At 65.9% G+C, this 23,312-nt stretch overlaps 1 protein-coding gene across 2 annotated transcripts; it reads right to left on the bottom strand.

The window, feature by feature from the left end:
- Positions 1 to 53: 53 nt before the first annotated feature.
- FZR1 (fizzy and cell division cycle 20 related 1) lies at positions 54 to 22,777 on the bottom strand. 2 transcript variants are annotated; one of them, XM_023243685.2, is made up of 14 exons: positions 22,564 to 22,777; positions 9,661 to 9,783; positions 8,239 to 8,364; positions 8,077 to 8,140; positions 7,864 to 7,991; positions 7,290 to 7,372; positions 6,753 to 6,936; positions 6,097 to 6,162; positions 5,503 to 5,605; positions 5,233 to 5,417; positions 4,881 to 5,114; positions 4,243 to 4,347; positions 3,526 to 3,627; positions 54 to 3,062 (listed from the first exon to the last, which is right to left on the bottom strand). In XM_023243685.2, exons 2-14 carry the CDS (start codon positions 9,727 to 9,729, stop codon positions 3,021 to 3,023), a joined length of 1,491 nt encoding a protein of 496 aa, XP_023099453.1. In that variant the 5' UTR covers positions 9,730 to 9,783; positions 22,564 to 22,777; the 3' UTR covers positions 54 to 3,020. The 2 variants fall into 2 exon arrangements, with proteins under 2 accessions (XP_023099453.1, XP_023099455.1); XM_023243687.2 differs by having other exon boundaries at positions 3,535 to 3,627.
- Positions 22,778 to 23,312: the final 535 nt, after the last annotated feature.

Below are 23,312 nucleotides of genomic sequence, written 5' to 3'. Positions count from 1 at the left end.
TAAGGACCCTGAACACACGACGCTCAGGGAGGGAACCAGACACAGAGGCCACACGGGGTGTGATTCCATTTATGTGAAACGTCCAGAACAGGCTCATCCACAGACGGGAAGGGGGTTTGTGGGGGCCGGGCACCGGGGAGGGGGCAGGGAGTGACAGCTGATGGGGACGGGTCGTCTTCTGGGGTGGTGGAATGTTCTGGAACTAGACACGGTAGCAGCACCACCTCGTGAACGTACTAAACATCACCGACATATGCTCCAAGATACACCACATAACAGACACGTGAACTCCAAGGGCCCCCGAGGCCCCACCTGCCCTGCCCCACCCGCTCCCCACCCTCCCCTCACAGGCTCTGCTCCAGAGCCTGTGCGGGGACTGTGCTCTCCGCCCTGGTGCCCCCTGCTCTCTGGGCCCTTGATCAAACACCAGGCTCCACTGGGCCTCGGGTTCGAAGATGACATTTTCTAGGGCCTCCGCCACCTGTCACACTGAGAGCCACACGGGCTTCTCCCCGTCCCGTCCCACTCCTGCCACAGCGGAGGCCCACGAAGGCAGGTGCTGTGGTCCGGTCTCTCTCGTCCCCACGGTCCCAGACGGGGCTCCTCACCTAGAGGGAGGGGCCGGGGTGCATGCCCGCTGTGGGCACCTGCTCGCGGCAGGGGGCTCACCCTTCTGAGACCCCTGGGGCCCCCTGACCTGCCAGGTCCTGCCCCCACTCTGGCCGGGGCTGGCCTTCCTCCCCACCCCCAAGACCTCCTGCTGCCCTCCAGCACTTCCAGATCTCTCTCTTCCATGGTCCCCGCCGAGTCCTCAGCTCCCCCTCTGGCTGCCCCTCACTCGCTGCCCCTGCCTGCCCCTCGTCCACCACCACCACCACACCCCTTCCCTTTTCTCACAAAAGCTACACCTGAAGGTCAACCAACAAATCTCACCCCCCACCCCCTGCCCCCCAGCACTCCGTGTGACACGCTGGGCCAGTGACGCCGCCCACTGGCCTGTTTCCCCACCGGCCAGATAGAGGTGACAGAAGCACCTGCCCCACCCACAAGCTGCCATGTGGCCCCGTGCCCCTAGTCCCACGGCCCCCCGTCTCCTCCGGCCCCTCCCCTCCTCTGTGCAGGCACAGACCACCGCCTCCGGCCCCACCCTTCTCCTCCCGGATGGCAGCCAGGAGTGGGTGCCTCTCCCCTACAGCAGGGCCGTGCCCTGGCTGGGCCACGAGGGCTGGCTACACCCATGCCCTCTGCCCCGGGGGACCACGAAGCCAGGGTCACGGGCACCTCTCTCAGCCTGCCCGCGAGACTCCTCCGCAGCCAGCTCGCCCAGGGCGAGTCGCCTGTGCCCGTTTGTGACACTTAGGCTGGCCTGCGGCCCCGGGCACGTGCAGACCCGCAGGACCCCTCCCAGCTGGGGACCAGAGAGACGGAGAGCCAGCCCCAGCAGTGCGTAAACCCACAACCGGTTTAATGACAACGATGCTGCGGTTGACAAGAAACAAGGCTCGCTCCACTCCCAGCGCCCGTCCCCGCACTCGAGGCCCGAGCGGTGCACCGGGCACCTCCCTGTCCCAGCTCCCAGGCGGCACAGCCACACGAGCACAGCCGGTTCCCGGGCTCCCGCAGGGCACAAGGCGACAGACAGCGCGACAGAGCCGGGGTTGTTTTCTTAAAAAAACCACTCAAAACAAAAATAAGAACTCGACCAATCAAAACACACATCTACGTACGCTGTCCCCGGCCCGGCCCCGCTGGGAGGCAGCCCCCCTCCCCGCCCAGTTCAGGCAGGCTCAGCTGGTCGGGAGCCGGGAGCCGTCCCGCTGTAGTGGCTGAGCCACTGCTCCTCCCCCACCACCCCTCCACTTTCCTGGGACCCGTCTACACAAACACAAAACCAAACCTAAACAAAAGCCACGAGTACGTATATACACGTGCACACACGGCTGACAGGAAAGAGCGCAAGGCCACCGGGACGCGGAGGGGATCTGCGCGGCCCGGCCCTGACTGCTGGCCCCCAGCCTAGCCCGGGCCCGCTCCGCCGGCTCCGCCGTGCCAGTACACCCACCCCTCCACCGACCCGAGGAGGGACAGGGGCCTGCCGTTCAGGTCCCGGGCCACACCCAGGCCCTCTTTCCTCCCTCGGCGGGAGGGGATGGGCCCAGGTGCAGCTGGGGACAGAGCAGAGGACGTGAGGGGAGGGCCGCCTCCCCCAGCCGCCCCACAGCCAACGGAACAGAGGGTCGGGACCCCACGGGGCGACCTGGGCGTGCGGGGGGCGCCGGGGAGGAGGACCCGGCCCTCAGGGTTGATTCTGCCCTTGGGTCTCCCTGGCTGGGACCCGGCAGTGACAGGACGGTGGGGGGTTGGGGTGAGCACGACACAACGAATGGACCTGACTCGTCTTCCTCGGGCAGAAGTCCATCTCGAGATGACCGCCTGGCACGGAGCCTGCCCCGGAGGCCGTGCCGAGCCTGTGGAGTCACGGGCACAGCTGCCGAGACGCCGGGCAGCTGGATGTGTCTCTCGGATCCACGGGCCGAGCTCAGCCGTCTGCCCAGCCTCAGCTGACCGGCCGGGCGTCCGGCTGTCTGTCCCGCAGGCGTGGGCGAAGGCAGCGGCGGTGGCGAGCACGTGCTTCAGGAAGAGCATGCAGGCCCGACGACGAGGACGATGGGACGACGACGACAACGCAGCGATGGACGTGAACAGAAGCAGGCTGGGTCCCAGGAGGCGTCCGTCGTGCTCCGAGCAGAGCGGCCGAACGGATGGTCCCCGCCGGGGCCGCCCAGCGTGCAGGGAGCGGGAGCCCCTCTCCTGCTGGTGCCCGGCCGTGCCCCCGCCCCAAACACTGGCTGCCAGGGTTCGCAATCAGGCTTTAATGAGAATCTTCGGGGTCTCTCCAGGCCCGACTCCCCGCCCCACCCCGGCTGCTTCCTCCGGGGACCGCGTGCCGGAGAGGGGAGGGTCCGTGAACGCCGAGGAGAGACGGTGCTCTTCCGACCCGGACAGAGAGGCCCGAGGGTTTACCGGATCCTGGTGAAGAGGTTGAGCACTGACACGGACTCCTGCGGGGCACACAGGAGGGACCGCTGAGCCTGCGGCCCCCCGGGCTACCTCTCTGGAAGTGCCCGCCGCTCGGCCAGGCCCCCGGGGCTGGGCGCCGGGCGGCACCGGGCTGGGAAGTTCTGCCTGGAGGGGACGTGACGTTTTGGGCCAGAGGAGCCTGCGTGGGCACCTTCCCCGGCACCCCGAGGCGCGTAGGGGGTGGCCAGGCTCTGAGCGCCTTGTGCCACATGGTGGGGGATGTGCAGCGATGTAGGAGTGGGGGGGGGGCACGGGGGGCCACAGAGTAGATTCCCAGGGAGATGCTGGCCAACAGAACGAACGGGGCTGGGTGGGGAGGTGGGGAGGTGGGGGGGTGGGGGGGTGGGGGGGTGGGGGGGTGGGGGGGGTGGGGGGGTGGGCAGGGGAAGCCCCCAGGACAGGCGAGGGGACGCGCGCAGGGGAACAGCTGGCACTGATACCGACCCACTTTACCTTTGTCGAACGGGTTTTGCTAAAGACGTTCCAGAACCTCAGGGTTTCATCCCCAGCACCAGTGACTATGGCCTCTCCATCAGGGGACATGGCCTGCGGAAGGAGACAGACCCCCACTGTCTCTACGCCCCGCAGGCAGCGCTTCGCAGACAACCGCGGAACCAGGCGTGGCACCACCGGACAGAGCCGCGGACGGAGCACTCTCGGGAAAACCCCAGGCGGCCTCCCTCCCGCCCGCCACCCGGAGACGCTCTTCTGCATGACGGGACAAAGAGTATGTTGGCTGAAGCACGAGACGTCTTCTTCCGAAAAGAAAAAAGAAATCGAGCGGTCTGCAAGAGAGGGGACCTTTCTGCAAGACCTGACAGCTGGTGGTCTGGTGAAACGCTCAGCGATCACGGGAGTGCCGGGACCCAGATCCGCAGAGATTTCTTTCCGCGCGTGTCTCCAGAGACACCCGGCTGAAGGGAGGGACGGACGGCAGAGGCGCAGCACAGCAGGTTCCCGCCGCCGGTACCACGTGACCTTGGCGGACAGGAGCCCGCCCTGCTGTGCAGTCCTGGAGGCCCCCCGGGCCGCGGAACCCCGACACAGGGCCGCACGCTGCCTCTCGGGGCTCAGGGCAGTGGTTTCTGGGCGGCCACAGCACGTCTCCCAGAACCCGGGGGCTGGGGGTCGGGGCGGGGGGGGGGGGGTGGGCAGACTCACCAGGTACAGGACCCTGTACGAGTGCCCGGTCAGCTTTGCCACCTGGGTCAGGGACGGGTACTTCCACACCAGGATCTGGTTCTGCGAGTAGCCGTGCGTGCTCACCTGGGGGGGGCGGAGAGAGTGCTGTCGGAACCCGGGCCCCCCGCTTCCAAGGCCCGGGGCCCAGATGCAAGGACATCTGAGCCGGCACCTCAGACTCGCCAAGCGAGTGACGTACAGAGGCCATAGGTGACGAGGTAGAGAGAGCACGGTCACAGCCCCTGCTCCCCGCACTCTGGTCGGTGACTGGACAGAGTGGGACACATGGCGCCTAACAGGCCCGGGAGCCTCTCTGGCGGGCACTGGGTGTGGGGGTGTGGGCGTCTGGGGGTGTGGGCGTCCGGGTCAAGGACGGGCACATCCAGGCACCTCTGGTCTGCACGACGAGGGTGGCGTGGCGGGGGCCTGGCTGAACTCAGGACCCCCTGAGAGGCCTCAGCGGGGCCAGGGCTCCTGCCTCCCCCGCCTCCTGCCCGCACCCCCAGGCTCCTCTGCCCCTGGCTCTTCGCGGAGAGGCTCGGGAGGCCGTCTAGCGACAAGGAGGGAGGCGCACGCGTGTGTCCCCGCAGGCCCTCCCTGGCCGGCCCCGCACTCACCAGCTCGTTGGCGTGCTTGGACCAGGCGAGGTTGCACACCTGGGAGCCCGTGTCGATGCACTGCAGCGGCTGCCCCGTGAGCGTGTTCCAGAAGCGGATGCAGCGATCAGCCGTGCCACCGCCAGACGCCAGCAGCCCGTGCTGGTGCGGGGACCAGGCGATGGCCTTCACGGCCGCCAGGTGCTCCGTGTACTGCTGCACGGGGCTCAGGCTCGAGTGGTTCCAGACCAGCAGCTGCGGGGGCAGTGGCTGTGAGGCCCCGGAGGCCACCACAGTCCGCCCCCGGGGGAAGAACCCGCACGGCCCTCACTCCGTGCCGAGGCCAGGGCTGCGAGGGGCCCGCGGTGCCTACCTTGTTGTCGTTGCCCCCCGAGGCGAGGAGCTGGTGGTCCGTGGACCACTTGAGCCCACACACCTCCTGCCGGTGGCCCTGCAGCCGCCGCTCTGACTGCAGGGGCGGGGTCCGGATGTCCCTCTGCAGGATCATGCGGTCCCGGCTCCCGGACGAGAGCTGGTCGGCGTTCCAGGCCAGCGCCCCTGGAGGCCAGGCAGAGGGCAAGGGAGGCTGAGGCCTCGCCCCCGGGAATCACACCTGCCCCCCGGGAAGCGGGCGGCTTCTCACCGACGCGTGCCGTGTGGCCTTCCAGCATGGACAGCTTCTTTCCTGCAGCTGCGTCCCAGATCTGCACAAAGCCCTTGTGCGTGCCAACGGCCACCAGGTTCCCCTAGGACCGAGCACACGGGGGAGGGAGTGGGCATCAGGCCCAGGCATGGGGACCTCTCCCTCCACCTCCTCACCGCAGGGCCTTGGGGCCGTGTCTTTACAGGTTTCTTTGCACCAAAAGGACACCCCTCCTTGGAACTTTCTGGGGGAACGGTCACACAAGCGCACCGGTTTGTCAAAATCCAGTAGACACGCAGGCTAAACACCTGTGCGTTTCTATCTGCGGCTGCCACGCCAGCTGTGGGGGCGGGGAGAGGCGTGCAGGGGACCAAGTCTGACCCAGAGTCACCATAACCATCTTTACAGGCTGGGGACAGGCAGGGGTGCAGGTGGAGATTAGACTCCCAGAGATTAGACAAGTGACCTCCAGGCCGGCTGCTGGCCCCTCTGGGTCCCCAAAGCCCCCTCAACACCGGGGAGGGCCCCTGCCAGCAAGACTGGGTCATATCTCCCTGACTCCGCCCGGCTAGGGGATGGGGCCCACATACTGACCCGTTCAGACCAGCCCACGGAGGTCACCGAGTCCCCTTCCACCGAGAGGTCACAGAGCCGGGTCACCTGGGGAAAGGGGAAGCGGTCGGTGGGCGCGGACGCACAGCCACCTGTCCGTGCACCTGTCCACCCTCCCAAGCACCCGTTCGCTGGCTTACGAACACCAGGGCAACGAGGCCGGGGGTGCCTGGGACGCTGTGGGCCAGGAGGGGACACACGCCAGCATGGGGATAACTGACCACCCAGAGATGGGGCGGGCGCTCAAGTCCCCCTCCCCCACTGCCCCGGGGCAGGCCACAGGCTGCTGGGAGCAGAGGGGCGGCCCTTTCCCCGAGGGGGCTTCACTTGCCCCTTTGAAACCCGGCCTGCGTCTGGTCTCATTCCCAAAAACAGCCTACTGCGAAGAGCAGGCCTCGAACCCCGGCAGCTACTCTGACAAATTGGTGGGGTGGCTGCTGATGACCGCCACCGAGGAAGCGGCCCTCAGGGGGGTCCCCTGGCCAGGCCGGGCCCGGGGACCTCGCCCGGGTCAGCGTGCATGCAGAGGGGAGGCCCCGGGAAGGGCAGAGGGGTGCTACCCCGGCCCCGGAGGTCCCCAAAGTCCCCAAAGTCCCCCGAGCCCCCCCAACCCCCGCGCGCTGGCTCCCTGGCGCCACCTGGCTGGTGCAGGCGCTCCACAGGTACACGCAGGTCCCCAGCCCCACGCTGAGCACATTGAGGGACGACCAGTCCACCAGGTTCAGGTAGAAGTCGTCCTGCAGCTCTGGCGCGTCCAGGACCTTGAAGGGGATCTTGGAGATCTTGCGGGTGGGTTTCCGTGGCGACCGCAGTAGCTTCTGACTGCAGGGAGAGCCCACCGCGTGGGGTGCCGTTGGCGTGACCTGTGGGCTCCCCCTCGTGCTCTCCTGCCACCCACGTGACCCCACAGCTATGGGTGGTGACCGCCGGCCGTTGGGCCGCCCTGAGCTCTGACAGCCACACCACGCCCTCTGCCCGGCACCTCCTCCGGGGAGCCCTCCTTGACACCCCTGTCTGGGCCCAGCGCCACTGAGCCTGAAGCGCGTCCCCACTGAGGAAGGTCCCCCCCTGAGCCGCCTCTGTACCCCGTGCGCAGTTCTAGGTCCAAGCTAGGCTCCCAAGCGCCGCCTGGCTGCCCACCTGCCCTGTTCCAGCCCCCACAGGCCTAGACCCACCTCTTGTTGCTAACGGGGGACAAGGAGTAGGGAGACACATCGTTGCCATCGTCGGGGCTGGAGCGCTTGGTGCTGAGGGAATACTGGAGGCAGGGGAGGGGGGACCCCAGCTGAGCAGAGCCTCGGCCGCACAGCCCGGGGACCTCACACCCGGGGCCCCTGGTGCCCCGCGCTGCCGGTGGCCAGGCCGGAGTGCGAGGCGAGCACTCGGGTCGGAGACGTGGCCCGGGTTCCAGGGATCCAGAGAAGCAAAGCAGGCCTCACGCCTGAGGCCTCCTCTGGACAGCGACTGCCCGGTGCCGGCCTCCCCCTGCCCCGCTGGCCGCCAGCCTGCCGGCCCTCGGTCAAGAGACCCGAGCCAGGCTCCTCCCGACACCGCCCTACGGCTGCCCCCAGCCTCGGGACCGTGCACCTGGCGCCTGCCCCAGCACCGCCTTTGGAGCAGCAAAGCCCCCGGTTCGAGGCAGGGGGCCCGGCGGCTCCCGGGGTGAGCACAGGCCGAGCGCGGGGGGCCGGGCCGGGCAGCCTGCAGAGGGCCTGTGCTGCACGCTGCCGGCAGGGAGGGCGTGCTCACCGTGAACAGGCCCTTCTTCTCAGGCGTGGAGGGCTGCAGCCTTCGGTCCTCCGTCTGCGGGTCCTGCACCTTCTCGATGCCGGCCCCCAGCAGTTCGTTCTTCAGCAAGGCGGAGTAGGCCAGGCCATCTGTGGGCGGGGGTGGGGGGTGCTCTGTCAGGCCTGGGGGAGGGGGCGGGGGGGGCAGGGGGCCAGACAGGGTGTGACCCCCGACCTTTGCCGTTGTCCGAGGTGGCGTCCTTGGCTTTCCGATTTTGGCTGGGAGACTTCTCATTCTCCTGCGGGCAAGGGAGGGAAAGGAGGCGGGTCAGCTGGAGCCGCCCGCCCGGCCCCCGGCCCCCTCCCCCCCCCCCCCCCCCCCCCGCGCGGCCCGCACATTGATCCTGTGGAAATTGACGCTCCAGTTGGCACCGGCTCTCGAGGGGATGAAGCGGTCTCCGTGCTTGCTGGGGGAGGACACGGGAGAGTTGGCGGGCGTCAGGGTTCGCCGCATCTCTGCGACCTGGAAGGATGGCAGGGCGGGGCTGGTGCCTGAGAGCCCCCCAGCGCGCGTCGCCAAGGCCAGCCTCTCCTCTCAGACCCCGGGCCAGGCCTACCCCGCCCCCTCGCGCGAGGCCTCTGGCCGGGAGCAGCCGAGGTGAAACATTTTGACACGCGAGCCGCGGGGGCCGGAACGCTGCTGGCGGGCCTCAGTGTATCCTCCCAGCTGGGGAGGCGACACTCTCAAGAACGGGGCAGCCCGAGAGCACAGGCGCCCGCCACGGGGCTTTGTTCGCTTCTAAGCCACCACGACGGACCCGACACCTCGCTGCTCCTCGGGCCCCATCTCCGTCAGGCAAGGACGGTCTCCCACAGAAGCACGACTCCCCCGCCGGAGCCGGCGCACGGACGCGGGGGCCCTGCTCCCAGGAAACCGGCCCGGCCCTCTGAACTGTCCCAGGAGGGTCCTTTCCCTCTAAGGGACCTGCGGGGGGCTGGACTACATACATCCCCCCCATCCTCCAGAAGGACGGGTTGAAGTTCGAGCCGTCCCCACCCCCGCACCCGGAATGTGACCTCATTCGACATCATCTTTGCAGGTGTGACCCAGTTAAGACGAGGCCACCCCGGGTGGGACGGGCCCCAAATCTACGCCTGGTGTCCTAAGAGTCAGAGACACAGACCCACACAGAAGAGGGGGACGTGAAGGCGAGGACTGCCGGCCACAGCAGGAGCTGGGGAGGCAAGGACTCCTCAACGGGACCCCCAGACCGAGCGTGGCCCTGTGACAGCACGGGCGAAGGCCTCAACTGCCCGGCACAGAGCTGAGAGCGTTGAGAAGAGCGGTGAGCACAGCCCGTGACACGTCAGGAGCCCGCGATGGCGTGGCTGAGAGGGGTGGGGTCCGGGAAAAGAGGCCTCCCCAAACCCTGCTGAGTTCCGCAGATAAGGACAGGGCCACCTCAAGCTGCCGCCACGGCTCTGCCCGGTCAGGCCCGCCCCACGGGTCTGAGACCCCAGGCCCTTCGGCTCCCTCTCTGGAAACTGGGAGAGCAGCTCACCTTCCCTCGTCCCTGCAGCCGGTCCCGGGCGTGGCCCCGGGGAACAGGGGTCTGGAAGCTGACCGTCCCTGTGGGCCCCAGCAGCAGGAGGCACGCTGGAAGCCCGAGGAGGGGACTCCCTGGCGTGTGGCCCTGCCACTGGGAGGCCCGCGGGAGGACGTGCTTCTCGTCGGCCCGGCACCCACTGCTCTAGAGGCTGCTCCCCGCCACCCCGGGACCCGGCCGGCGCCAGTGGGGGCAGGGCGCCCGGTACTCACGCAGGGCATCGTGTTCTCGTTCTGAACGACGATCTGCCGGAGGAGGCGCCGCTCATAGTCCTGGTCCATGGCGACGCAGGGCAGGCACAGGCCGCCGGCCAAGGTCAGCCGGCCCGGGTCAGCCTGGGGCAGGAAGGGCAGCAGAGGTCAGTGCCGGTGGGCAGCAGCCCCCTCCACTGCCCGGTGACCACAGCGAACTCCACGGTGATGGCCAAGGCCTTCCACTTCCTCCCAAGAGCCCGGTGGCGGGGGGGGGGGGGCAGGCACACCCCACAGGCCGTGGAAACCACAGGCGGCTGTGACGGGGAGGACGGCGGCTGCGACGGGGAGGACGGCGGCTGCTCTGAGGGACCTTCCGCCAGGACTCCCGGCCTTTGTCCTGCTTAGTGCAAGTCTGTCAGCTTGCCCTCCGGCCACCCTCCTTCCCATGCACCCACCATGTCGCCTTCCTGCTTCAGACCCTCCGAGGACCCTCAGACCATGTCCAACCCCGAGGTGGGGGCTGGGCAAGCATCAAAGTGGTCCCTGGGAGGATTCCTCCTTGAATGAGGAAGCTTCTATATCCTTTTTTCTTTTTTTAAGTTTAAGTGAGAGAGTGAGAGAGAATGTGCACACACCCACAGGGGGAGGTGGGAGAGGGGAGGGAGAGAGGAGGAGAGGGGAGGGAGAGAGAGGGGGAGAGGGGGAGAGGGGGAGAGGGGGAGAGGGGGAGAGGGGGAGAGGGGGAGAGGGGGAGGGGGAGGGAAGGGAAAAGGGGAAGGAGAGAGGGGGAGAGAATCCCAAACAGGCTCCACACTATTAGCACGAAGCCTGACGCAGGGCTCGATCTCATGAACTGTGAGATCATGGCCTGAGCCTAAATCAAGAGTCAGATGCTTAACTGAGGCCCCCAGACGCCCCAGGAAGCCTCTGTCCTAATGCACGAACGGGGCCACAGTCCTCAAGCTGCAGGCACCTGGGTGTGCACACGCGGGATGGGGTTCAACAGCTCAACTCTGCCCATTCAGAATTTGTAAAGCTCACACCCTCTTCCCACTGGGCTCAGCCCAGCTCGGAAGGCTTCTCTGAAAAGGAGAAGGGGGGAGACGGAAGAATGTTCTAGAAGCAAAGCACCTGGACGCAGGGAAGGGCGGTGCACTTTCCAGCACAAGGGGGGTGGGGGCGAGTGGCCACCTCTGGGAGGAGGATGTTCCTCACTGCGGGGCTGGACACAGGCCCGCAGCCAGTGGCTGCTTCCAGAAACCAACATGAAACGTTCACCAGTCCTGCCTCCCCCAGGGGCACCGCAGAGCAAATGGGGGGGGCCTGAAGCAAGTGTTTCTGGGACAGAGCCTGGCAGAGAGGGGGCTCAGAGGGCTGCAGCTCCTCACGATGCGCCCGCTCCCCCTGCCCCAGACCCCCTATGCACTCAGAGCCACCGCGAGCCACCGCGAGCTCTACTGCTCTGTCTGGAGCCCGGGTTCACGACAGATCAAATACCAGAAAGTCGAAGGCTGGCCCAAAATTAAAAGTCTGTGAATCCTGAGGGGTAGCACTCTGGAGAAGTCAACATTTGCTTTAAAAAGAATTGTGGTGAAATCCGCATAAGATGTACCACCCTAACCATTTCTAAGTGCACAGCCCAGCGGCTTCAAGCACACACAGTCGTGCAGCCACCCCCACCATCTGTCTCCAGAACTTTCCATCTCCCCAAGCTGAGACTCCGTCCCCAGGAAACACTGACTCCCTGCCCCTGCCCCCATAGGCTCCTCTCTGTCTCTGTCCCCCACACACAGGGCCACGTAGCCCAATAATTCCACTTTTCGGTGTGCATCTGGGAGGAATGAAAGGAAACAGACCCGCACAGAAACCAGTCCCCTAAAGCTCCAACTGGCGTTATTCTAGGTTGTTCGTAATCACCAAGGAGAGAAAGACTCCCAAGTGTCTGTCGACAGGTTGAGTGAATGGATAAACCCGACGCGCCCCACCCGCACACTAGAACGTGACCCAGCCTCGGAAAGGAAGGACGCCCTGCCACCGGCCACCGCATGGGTGGACCTGGAGAACACAGGCGCAGGAGGACACGTCCTGTGTGTCCCCGCTCACAGGGGGTCCCTAGAGGAGTGCCGTCCACAGAGATAGAGAGTGGACTAAAGAGAACGTCCGCCCTTTTGAAAAGAGACTCCTGGGGGCAGTGTGAGCTCGGCGTCACCTGGGAGGGAACCAGCCTGGGGGTCCACCACTCGCACCTCTCCAGGCGTGGCCACACCACGAGGTCCTCAGGCCCACCTACCTGCGTCCTATCTTCGACAGCCCCAGATGGCCTCTCGGACGGGTTCCTAGGCCTGTGGTGGAGACCGTGCAGAGCACGGGGCAGAAGGACCAGCACGAGCCCACTGAGTCCTCGACCCTCACCCCGCAATTATGGGACACGGCCAGCCTGGCGTGGCCCAGGCCCAAAGCCGGACGGACACTCAGCCAGAGCCAAGCCTGCTGGGTGAGACTCAGAGGCACAGGCGCGTGGCCGCTAGTTGCCACGGTGTGCTCCACACCACGCACATTAGCGGGCTTGCACGTTTGATCCCATGCTCCCCGTGCGCGACCTCACGACCCGTGTGTCTGCACCATCGCCTCGTGCACGCGAACCTGGGATGGCCGAGCAAGGGGCAGCGGCGCTGCAGGCTCACGTGGGGTCACGGGCAGGAGCCCCTGCCCCGAGGCCCGCCTCCCCGTGCCCACCTGCCCCCAGGGTCCTCCCTCCGCTGGGCCCGGAGTTCCTCTCAAGTCCACCGGCCCCATCGTCCCCATGGGGCCAGACGGCGGGCCTCCCGCTTTGTGAGCAAAGCCCTGCCCACATCTCGGGTAAGCCTGTGGGGGCGGCCACCTCCTTCTTGCCCATCGGCCCCCTCCCCCTGCACGTGCCCTGTAGTCCCAGCAGAAGGTCCCCAGACCAGTCTCGCTCCTCTGTCACAGAGTCCAGCAGTGACTGATGGCTGCATCCCTCAAGCCTCCCTCACTTCTCTGGCAGCTGGGGGGGGGGGGGGGGGGACGACCCCTTCCAGCCCACCTCCGAGTCCCCAGGATGAACCCCAAGGTGTGCCCTCGGCACAGTGACCACTCCTGGGGCAGCATGGCCGTACGAGTTTCTGTCCAGGCTGCAGACTCCCATTCAGAGGACGGAGTCCCAACGGTGAGCCTGGGCCACGTGGGAGCCAGAGCTGAGCGTCCACTCTGACCGAGGACCAGCATCCCGGGTGGGGTTTATGGCAGGGAAGAAGGGGCATAAAGAGGAACAGTCATGGTTCCATTCTGGTAAGTTCTGCCATCAGCGGGTACTTTCCCGGAGTCGGGCCAGTCAGCTGTCCCGAGTAAACCAGGGTCACAGAGGCAGCAGACTTCCTTCGGCCACTGTGTGCGGAGTCAACCCTCGAGGGCCCTGACTGGGGCCTTGCTTGCCGCCCGCCCGCCAGGCAGCGAGCCCTGGGGGGCACCGGTGAAGGCCACGCTCGGTCCACATGCTCGGTGACCGCCCCTGCCTTGCTCTCCCCGAGCAGGGCTGCTCAGGGCCAGCGGGGCTTTGGGGGAACGAGGGGCCTCACCACGGGGAATGGTCACACTGTGGGCTAAACCTCTCAGCCCCGACGAGCTTCTAATGGAAACCACGGCCCCCCAGTCACAGACCAAAGCCACCGTGCTGATGTCCCCGGGGGGGGGGGGGGGGCTCCCCACGAGGCCGGCAGGGCTGGTCTGTTTCACTGACGGCAGGGCCCAGGCCACAGTTCAGGAGAGACCAGAAGCGTCTACGAGGGAAGACGTACCACAAACGGTTTTATTTAGAAAGACGACACAGGGACACCTGAGGGGCTCCGTCGGTTAAGCACCTGACTCTTGACTTTGGCTCAGGTTGTGGTCCTGTGGTTCAGCTCTGTGCTGACAGTGCACAGCCTGCTGGGATTCTCCTCTCTCTCTGCCTCTGCCCTTCTTCCCTCTCGCTCTCAAAAAAAAAAAAAAAAAAAAAAAAAAAAAAAAGACACTAGCGGAAAAAAACACCTGCCACCCACGGGAGACACTGACGTGAAGGGTGTGAACACAGCCAGCGCTCCTGAGACGCCCACCCTCGCGTGCAGCTGGAAGGCGGCAGGCCCCACGCGGACAGCAGGGCCCCGGCCCACAGCCCCGCACGCCAGGCCGCGCAGGCGTAGGGAGGAGACAGGCACCCGTGCTCCTTGGCAGGAGCTGAAACCTGACTTCGAAGAAGGCAGTTTGGCAGCTGCTTTCCAAATTTGAAACGCACATCCTTTCTGACGCACTCTCTCTACTTCTAAGAATTCCCCCGGAGGAACTCCGGGCTGCGTGTGCAAAACCGCGAACACAAAGGCAGCGCCGCGTGTGACAGCAAACGGTGAGGCTCGTGTCCCCACGAGAGGCGGCAGGAGGGTCGGCCGGACCCCCCCCCCCCCCAAAGGTGACGGCAGCACTGGGCCAACGAGCTGCTTCTAGAAGGCTGGGGAACACGCCAGCAGCACAGGTCAGCTCTCGGGAGGGGTCCGGGGGTGGGGGACAGAGAGGAAGGAGCCCGGTTTCCCCGGCGCCTCATGTACTTCTTGGATTCTGTGTCACGTGAGAGCGGAGGCGGGATGGACGCGGCCGGCGGCCCAGGCGGCGCACTGAGCACTCGACCGCCCTTGCCCTAGTCTGAGAATTTCCTAGTAAGACGTCCGCGGGTGTGGTGTGCGGTGATTCTCCCGTTAACGAGCAGTCGCCGTGCGCAGACCGTCTGCAGGCCCCCGGCGGCCGGGCTCCCCCACCCGGGCCGAGCCCCAGCCGAGGTGGGAAGGGAGCCACGAGCCGCCCTGCTGACCGGGCGGGCTGGTGTTGTGTCGGGTGAGGGGGGCCAGAGCCCTGGGCCCCTCGCTGCCACTGTCCCCTCCACAGGGCACCGTCGCCGGGGGACTCGCCCGCCCACCACGCCAGCCCTTCGGAAGGGGGCCTCCTCTTCCACCGCGGCCCCCAGAGCTCACCTTCCGCCACCGCCTCGGACGAGCCTTCAGCCTCCCAGCCTGCTCTCCCGGGACAGAGGCGCCACCCCCCCCCCAGCCGCCTCACAGGACAGTGAGGTTCCCGCACAGCTACCGCGAGGGTCAGGCATCGCCGGCCCTCCCTGAGAGCGAGCCCAGCGGCAGTGGCAGGGCAGGCCGTGGCACCGTCCTGCCGCCTCCGCAGCCCGCCAGCCCGTGGCCTCGCCCGGCCAGCCCTGCGGCCGCGGTGCTCCCACGGTTTCCGCCCACCAGGCACTCACTCCAGGTGTGACCCGGGGGCCCTCAGACTGGGCAGCGTCTGGGGACACGTTTGTCCGTCGACACATGTGTCTGTCACGACTGTCACGTTCCTGGCCTCGAGGAGGTGGGGGCTGGGGACGTTGCCCAGTGCCCTCAGTGCCCAGGATGCCCCCAAAGAACGTTCACGGTGCCGGGCCAGGGAGGCTAGCGGATGAGGGACACGACGGGACACACGGGCCAGGCCTGGTGTCAGCAAGGACCGATGACGAGCTCGAGGCACCCGCGATCGCCTCCGAAGCCTCCCCCGGCAGGGGTGCAGCCGTGGAGGGCACCCCAGGAGCAGGGCATGCAAACGGACGGCCTCTTCTCTGGGCCTGGTACGGCAGGGTCCAGGCTGCACCCCCCCCCCCCCCCCGCCAAGTTCAGGCCGAGCCCCAGGCCCCCAGGACAGAAGCTCTCCGCTCGCCAAATTTCACATCCTTCAAAGTCTTGCTCATCTTGAAAAACCAGTCTCTCCTGCACTTAGATGTTGTAAGTCTCTTCAGGAAGCCCCAGGAAAAATGAAACGTTTCGTGACTCAGTATCTCGAGGGTGACTATAGCCTGGATGGGACTACCTATAAAATAGGTTTATACCGGAGGCTCTCCCTGTCACGACGACCAGACGTCCTCCACACCAGCCAGCGTGTCCCGGCAGAGTGGTCCTGGGTGCAGCTAACTCCAGCTTCTGGAGGGGAAGCCGGCCAGTTAGGTCAGGCGGCGCTGGCTACCCACACGGGGTACGAGGAAGCAGCCTATGGACGCCCACTCGGCTACGTCCTATGTGGGCGCTACGGGGTCCTAGGTGAACAGGACATTGCTCCCGGCCCTGTGGGACAATGACGGCAGCGGGTCCCGCCTGGGGCCTTCCGCGGGCCAGAACCGCTCGAGGCCTTGTACTTAACTGTGTCCCACGAGCGGTCCCGCCTCCACCTCACAGAGGAGGACCGCGGCTGGCGGGCCGGGGGGCTGGGTCCTACCCGGGCAAGTCCGGCTCCGGACTTATCTGTGCTCACCCCGCCTGCCCATGGCTGCTCAGATCGCGACGCCCCCCCAGGTGAGGGGGTCCCCAGGCCCAGCACCCGAGCAAGCCGGCCACCTAGAGCTCAAAGGCCTGCTCTGGAGGGGGCATCCTCTCACGGGTGCGTATCTGCTGGTCCGTTCTAGCAGGAACCATCCCCCAAGTAGGGATTTACTGATAGATGGCTGGGGACTCCCTGGGAACGGTCACCAGGGGGCACAACCTCTCACAGGGCCCCTGAAACCTTGAGGAACATGCACCTGTCTGAGAGATATACAGGCGGAGACGGCAGGAGATCTGGAGGGGGGGACAGGTGCTCCCAGACTACCCAGCTTCCGGTGCTTTCCTCCTGAGAAAGAGGAGAGGCTCCCGTGGGGGGCCTGGGGCCCGGATGTGTTACTCTCAGCTATTCTCCAAGGGACCGAGGAAGTAGCACATGAGAAAGACCCAACTGGAAGGAGGACTCGTCCAATTTTCTGCTCGCGTGGGAGCCTCTGGCTCTGCTGTCCCGGCCTCGGCTCAGGCAAGCTGGGGACCAGCCCTCGAGCCCCCCGCCCCCACCACTACAGGAAACCCAAATACCATCTAGCCCTAGAAAGGTACACTGGAAAAGGGGGGGCTTCAGAGAGGAACACACCTGGCTTCGAGTCCTGGCTTCCACTCTTACGGCCCAGTAACTTCTCTCCGAAGCAGGTGAATGGGTAACACCACCTGTGTTGCTCTAACACTGGACGTGACTTCCGCGAAGCAGCTAGGAGGGTGCCTGACTCAAAGGAGATGCTAGGAGGTGCTGGCTGATCCCACGGGCTCAGCGACAGGTGCACAACACATCCCCCATGTGCCAGCTTCCTGTTCCTCCCTCCGCAGTGTGTGTGGGCTGTATGGCACGGGGGGGCGGGGGTGGGGGGGTGCCTGGGCGGCCGCTGCTCCAGTGAGCTCCTGACCGCAGCTGTCGGCCGGGTGGCCAGGTGGGGCCCCTTCTCTTCCCTCACTGAGGCTGCAGGTAAGGAGAATGGATCTTCCTCCAAGAGGAGGGAAGACTGTCGTCAATAAAAAGAAATGGGGCTACTGGAGGCAGGAGGGCTGGCCGTGGCCTTCAGACATGGCCCAGAACGCAGGCTCTCGCACTCCCAATAGCTGATGCACAGAATGGGCCCTTTGAAGAGAGAGCTCCCACCCCGTGGAGGGAACACGATGGGCTAGCGGTCCGTCACGTCTCATGACACCAAAGACAAAGCCCAGAGGAGCTGGAATCAAAAAGGGCTGAGCCCGGGGCGCCTGGGGGGGCTCAGTCGGTTGGGCGTCTGACTTTGGCTCAGGTCATGATCTCACTGCTTGTGGGTTCGAGCCCCGCACTGGGCTCTGTGCTGACAGCTCAGAGCCTGGAGCCCGCTTCGAATTCTGTGTCTCCCCCTCTGCTTCTCCCCTGTTCGCACTTTGTCTGTCTCCCTCTCTCTCAAAAATAAATACACGTAAAAAAAAAAAATTAAAAAAAAAAAGGGGGGGCTGAGCCTAACACATACGACAGGGAAGCGACGAGCCTCCCCTCTGGGGGCTGATGTGAATCACCACCAGAGGCAAGTTCTTTCTGGGGAGGCCTGGAGGTGGGGGCCCCCGAAGAACACATTCTAGCACCCATGCGTGTATCCGTTCTCTCAGCTAAAGCTTACTCCCCGCTCTGTGCAGGCAGACCCTGGGGCTGACCAAGGAGTCCCGCCCTCCGGGGGCTGACGGTCTAGAGGACATGGCCTTTGGACCGGAGGCTCTCCCCTCTGACCCCGTGGAAATGGCCACACCGTTGGCACCCCGGGTGAGCCCTGCTGCTCTAAATCTCAGAAGTGCCCAAGGTGAAGCCTCTCGTCTACCACCTCTGGGCACTGGGGTCGGCAGCAGCCCAGAGGATGCAAACCCCACGTGAGGGAGGGACAACTCGGCAACAGCAGCAGGCGATTTACGATCATTTACACGACTGAAACTGCGGTTTACGTCACAGGGCCAGATCTCAAGGCTGGACCAGGCCTTAAAGGGGTTCAGATGAGCCCCTCACAACTGCATCTGCTTGCATGCCTGCAAGGACAGGGAGCTCACCCCCTCACAGGCGGCCTTGAGCAGCAGAAAGTGCTCCTCAACATGTCTGACCAGGGACCCCACCTATGGGTCCTAGATGGGGGCAGAACAAAGACCTAAACCTAGTATGTTTAGGGCAGGGACCGCCAACCCTAACCCCAACCCTAACCCTAAGGCATGTTCTAGGGGGTGGGTGCGTTCTGGGCACTGCAGGGGGCTGAGCAGCCTTCCCGGGCCCACCCACTTAATGCCAGAACACCCCCAGCGTGACAACCACAAACACGCCCGGACGTTGCCCCCAGTGGAGAGCTCCCGGTTTGGGGGAATCTGTAGAGGGAAGTGTGGCTTCCCTCAGGCTCAGGAGAGCAGCGCTGACTTTTCTCTTGCCGTGCGGCCTTGGGTAAGTGGAGGCACCCCCTCCGAGTGGCAGTCTGCCCCTTCCCTTGCTCCCTCCGTCACCGCCGCCCCCCACCCCCGGCCTCTCCTTATCTCTATCATAGGACACTGTGCAAATACAACCTGACGCCTCCTGCACAAATCGGTGGTTTCTGGGCCCGATCTACTCCGGGAAGGAGCATGTGCAAAAAAAAAAGGGCAGGAGGATCTGGAGGGGTCTGGTGCTTTAGACAAGCGCACAGAGGTCTGGGGAGGCCGGGTGTAAGGAGAGCGCTGGGGGCAGGAAGAGGGACAGCGAAGGCCCAAAGAACGGTCTCCTGGGCCAGTGGTGGGGAGGTGGGGAAGGCCAGGGAAGAGGGAGCCACAGGATGAGACGTGCCTTCATGGACTGAAGGCAGTGTCGTGTGGAGGAGGGGGGACCCAGGGGGACCCGACAGTGCCTGCCCGGTCCGGGTGGGGAAGCAGGTGGTCCTGAGAGGATGGGGGAACAGGCACGAGGGGCCCCACGTGAGGCTGGGGGAGGGAACGGTCAGAGGAAAGCGTGACCTCCTCGGGGCTAACTCGCCCCAGGTGCCGGCAGGACCCCCAGGGAACGGTGACTGGCGCTGGCCCCGTGGGGCTGGAGCTCAGGAGCCAGCCTCGGGGTCCAGCAACGCACGAGGACAGGGAGTCAACCGTGCCCAGCAAGAACGCGCGCAGACAGCACAGCGGCATCTCAGTTGCATCAAAAGCAACGGTCACGAGAGCCTGCGCTCAACTGTCTGTAGCAGCTCTGACCGGAACAGGTAAAAGGTGGAAACAGCCCAAGCGTCCGCCAACTGGCGAGTGGACACACATACCGTGTCCGGCCAACACACGGGAACGTCACCTGGTCTCGAGCAGGAGCGAGAGTCCCCCACCCCCGCCGCCCCGCGGACGGACCCCGAACGCACGACGCTCAGCGAGGGAACCGGACGCGAGAGGCCACACGGGGTGTGAGTCCGCAGGCGTGAAACGTGCAGAACGGGCTCATCCCGACACGAAGTGGGGTAGCGGGTGCCAGGGGCCGGAAAGGGCATGGGACTGACGACTGACGGGAAGAGGGCTTGTCTGGAGTGGTGAGAATGTTCCAGAATCCATCTGGTGATGGGTACACAGGCCGAAAACCTCTCAATTGCACAGTTTAAATCAGTAACTCACACGGAGAGGGGACCGTATCTGAATAGATCCGTTACCAGCAAAGGTCGAGCAAACAAACAACGGAAAGGAGGCTGCTCCCTGAAGGGAAGACATAGGAAGCCAGGGGACAGCGGAGTCCACTTTTCGGGGGGAGGGAGGGTGCACGTGTCAGGCACGGCGCTCGAGGACTAGATGGCACGGGGCCGGCGGCACGTCCCGCGTGCTCCTGCCCCGGTATCAGGAGAGGACGCCACAGGAGGAGAAAGGGGTCACCTGCCAAGGACACGAGGATGCACAGCTGTCCACAGCTGACCAGAAGGTCAACGCCACACGAGGAAGGAGTCCCAGCGTTCAACGTGCGTCTGGCCACCGAAGGAAGGTGCTGCCGCACGCGCCTGGCTCCAAACCACCCAGCGTCCGCGGCCACTCCGTGTGCACCCAATCTCGGGCAGGTGCAGCGAGAGGTGGCCCGCGTGGTGACAGTGGACTTGACAAGGCGGAGGCCACCGCGGCCTGTGGTGGCTCAGAAACTGGACGGCAGGAAGATGCTGGGCCGAAGAGGGGCGGCCAAGTAGTCCCTTCCCGGCTCTGCAGGACACCGGCCCCTGGTGCCAGCTCCCGGGACGGGCCAAACGCACCCTTCCCTCGGTCCATCAGTCCCTCCCGCCCTCCAGCACCCACTCGAGCCAGCGTTCTCACGCTCCAGCCTCACCGGGGCACCGCGCAGGCTCTGGGGACAGAATCCCTGCCCTCACAGGGCTCACGGTCCCCCCTCGACACTGCTGATGTTTGGGGCCATGCTGAGCACTGGGTGGTGGGGTGGGGCAGCAGCGTCGCTGACCCCACCCACTGGATGCCAGGAGCACCCCCAGATCACAGATCCCAATCAGCGTCTGTCCCGATCACCACAGATGTCCCCAGACGGCACCCAGGTCTCCGGAAGACAATTACAAGGGTACCGCGATCCTGCTGGTTCCTAAAACACCAAGTCCCCTGATGCTCACACCCGGCTCAAGTCTCCAGGCTCGCCCCTCAAACAGGATGATTTTGGATCCTCACCCCATTCAGTGCTACCCTGAAAAAGGTCCCCACAACCAACGCTCCTGTGGATCCCCAAACCCAGAAGTCCCTGGTATCCAGACCCCGCCAGACCAGAGGCCCCAACAAGTAACAGTGGCGGACGTTTCCTGCTGAAACAGAGGACCCGGTGTGAAAACCCAGGCCGACCAGCTTCTGAAGACTCATCACTTTTCCATCTGCTTCCAGGCGCTTCTCCCCTGGCCCGAAACAGCCGCCACCACCGGCTAGGGCACGGGAGTCGGAGATTTCCCGGGGGGAAGAGTCCCAGGGGGCAAAGGGGCAGCACAGCTAACTCCCTGGACACTGCCCTCCACCCAGCGAGGCAGCTGTCCCTTGAACCATGAGCTGTCCCAACACCAGAGCCCTTGTTTTCGGGGGGGGGGGGGGGGAGCCCATGTCCTCGTTGGCTCGGCCAAGTGCCATGCGGCGGCCGGCACACCTGCTTACACTCTGAGGTTCGCAAGGCACGCGGGCCGGTTCGGCTCACACGGAAGGCGCCCTCGGCACCAGGGGCCAAGACGGCCCACGAGAAACTCTGCACGATGAACAGGCTGGGATGCGGGCTGGGGGGCAGCGCGCCACTCGGGGGACGGGCCCCAGAGGCTCTCATCAGCTTCTAGTGTGCAAATCCCCCACCTCCTCCAGGAGAGACCACCCAACCCCCTACAGTTCAAACACCCTCTCACGTGTCCCCAATTTGGGGTAAGAGGCACAGCTGGGTATGTTGTGATGGGTTGTTTTTCTTCGGGCAAATCATCCTCCTGCAAAGCGTGGTAAGAAGCTGGGGGGGGGGGGGGGGACTGGTGCAGCCTCACCAGCAAGAGGCCTGAGGTCATCACTCTGCCGACCGGAGGGAAGGGTGGGAGGGGGACCAGTTCCCAGCCTGACAGGCGCCTGAAAGAGGGGATGATTTCGTGGGGGAAAGAACGGGTGAAAAACTAAACGGGTCCAGGCCGCAGAGCGGAGGGTCTCAGGCTTTGGGCTGGGGGTGGGCCCAGCCAGCGCAGGACCAACGGGCACGGGTGGGCAGTTTTCAGCAGGGGGAAACGCTCTGATGGGGAGAAACATTCCACACTTGGGGGCTCCGGGGTGGCGGGGCTTGGGCTCACAGGAAGAGGCAGGATGTTCCGGGGTCGGGGCGCAGCCGGGCTCAGATTTTGGTGGGGTCAGGGCCCAGGTGGAGAGCTTGACTCCGGCTGGATGGGGGCTGGGAGGGCTGGGGGCAAGGGGACACTTATGCATTGAAGCAGCCGGGCCTGCGAGAGGCAGGGGAGCGGCGAGCACGACGGGGAGCCCGGACCACAGGGTCCCCGCACCTCCGTCGACTCGCTTCAGGGTCCACACGGCTCAGATTGTATTTTACTGGGATGGGGGGAGGGGGCCCGGTTCGAGCCGGGCTGAGTCGTGACAGCTATGGGGGCAGCCGAAATCTGGGCAGGGCCTGAGCTGGGACGGTCCCGGTTTGGAGGAAGCGGGTTTGACAGGCCAGAGGTGATCAATGGCTATTTTCGGGGGTGAACGCCCGGCTTAAGGAGACAGAGCTCGACCCCCGTTTATAAGCGGACCCCGGACGCCGGCTGCGGGGGGGGTCAGGTCTCGGGTCGCAGGTGGCTCGGGCTGGGGCGGTCACGCAGGGCCGGATCTGGGGGTGAAGACGGGAGCGAGATGCTGAGGTCACCGCGGGCCTAGCTGGGCACTGGGGGGCGGCGTTCAGGAGGTCTGGCCGGCTCCTGGAGGGGGCCCCGAGCGCGGGGGCCGCAGCCCCGGCCGCCGGCGCGGTGTCGGGGGACCCCCGGGTAGGCCCGCGCCGCCGTCGGGCCCCGCCCGGCTCGGGGGGTCGCGGCTCGGGCCCGGGGGGCGGGTCCTCAGACCCCGGCCGCCTCACCTGGCTCGCTCCGGTCCCCCGTTGGCTCCGCCGACCCCGTCTCTCCCGGCGCAGCGCCGCGCCGGCCTCTGCCGCCCGCAGCTCCACTGGTCCGGCCGCGGCCGCCGCTGTCGGGACCCCGGGCTCCGCGCTCCTTAATATGGCGGCGGTCGCTGTTCCGCGGCCTCCCGGAGCCCTCCTCCGCCGCGCGCGCTCCCGTGGCCGGCCACGCCCCCGCGCCGGCGCGCTGCGTACCGCCGCCACGCCCCGCCACGCCCCCGCGCGCCCGGGCCTCGCGCCCGGGCCGCGCCACGCCCCTCCTACCCCGCGCAGCTGCGCCTGCGCGCCTCGGGCATCTCGGGAGGACGTGACGTAGCCCGTGATTCGAATCAATACAGGAAGCGGGGCGCCACGCGTTGCCACGGGCGACCGGAGCCGCCGGGGGCGCCCGCGACCCCGCGGCCCCGCTGAGCCAGTTGCGAGGGAACTGCGGGAATGGCTCTGCCTAGTTTAGGACGCGGTTCTTAGCAGGAGACAGTCGCAGGCGCGGGCACTCAAGGGCGGCCCCCCAGCCCAGGAAGCAGTCGCCCTGCGTGATAAGCGCAGAGGGGACTCGGCAACAGGTGCACGTCGGGGACATGCACACCCACTGCCTGCGGGAAGACGTTCCGTTCGTTCGGTATCCAACATTTATTGCGCTCCTACAGAGTGCTCTCCAGTCGGAAAAATCTCTGCCCCCGACATGGGCAAAGGGTGCAGGCAGACCTTCA

Source organism: Felis catus, chromosome A2 (assembly GCF_018350175.1).
Source record: "Felis catus isolate Fca126 chromosome A2, F.catus_Fca126_mat1.0, whole genome shotgun sequence".
Classification (NCBI taxonomy): Eukaryota; Metazoa; Chordata; class Mammalia; order Carnivora; family Felidae; genus Felis; species Felis catus.
The sequence above is the reverse complement of the archived record's forward strand: the minus strand, read 5'-3'. Positions and strand labels throughout refer to the sequence as shown.

Coding starts and splice junctions, on each gene's coding strand:
- FZR1 (XM_023243685.2), bottom strand. CDS start 9,729: ATGGACCAGGACTATGAGCGGCGCCTCCTCCGGCAGATCGTCGTTCAG. Junction 5,115..5,232: donor CGGGGGGCAACGACAACAAG/GTAGGCACCGCG, acceptor CTGCCCCCGCAG/CTGCTGGTCTGGAACCACTC. Junction 3,628..4,242: donor CGTACAGGGTCCTGTACCTG/GTGAGTCTGCCC, acceptor CTCCTTCCGCAG/GCCATGTCCCCTGATGGAGA.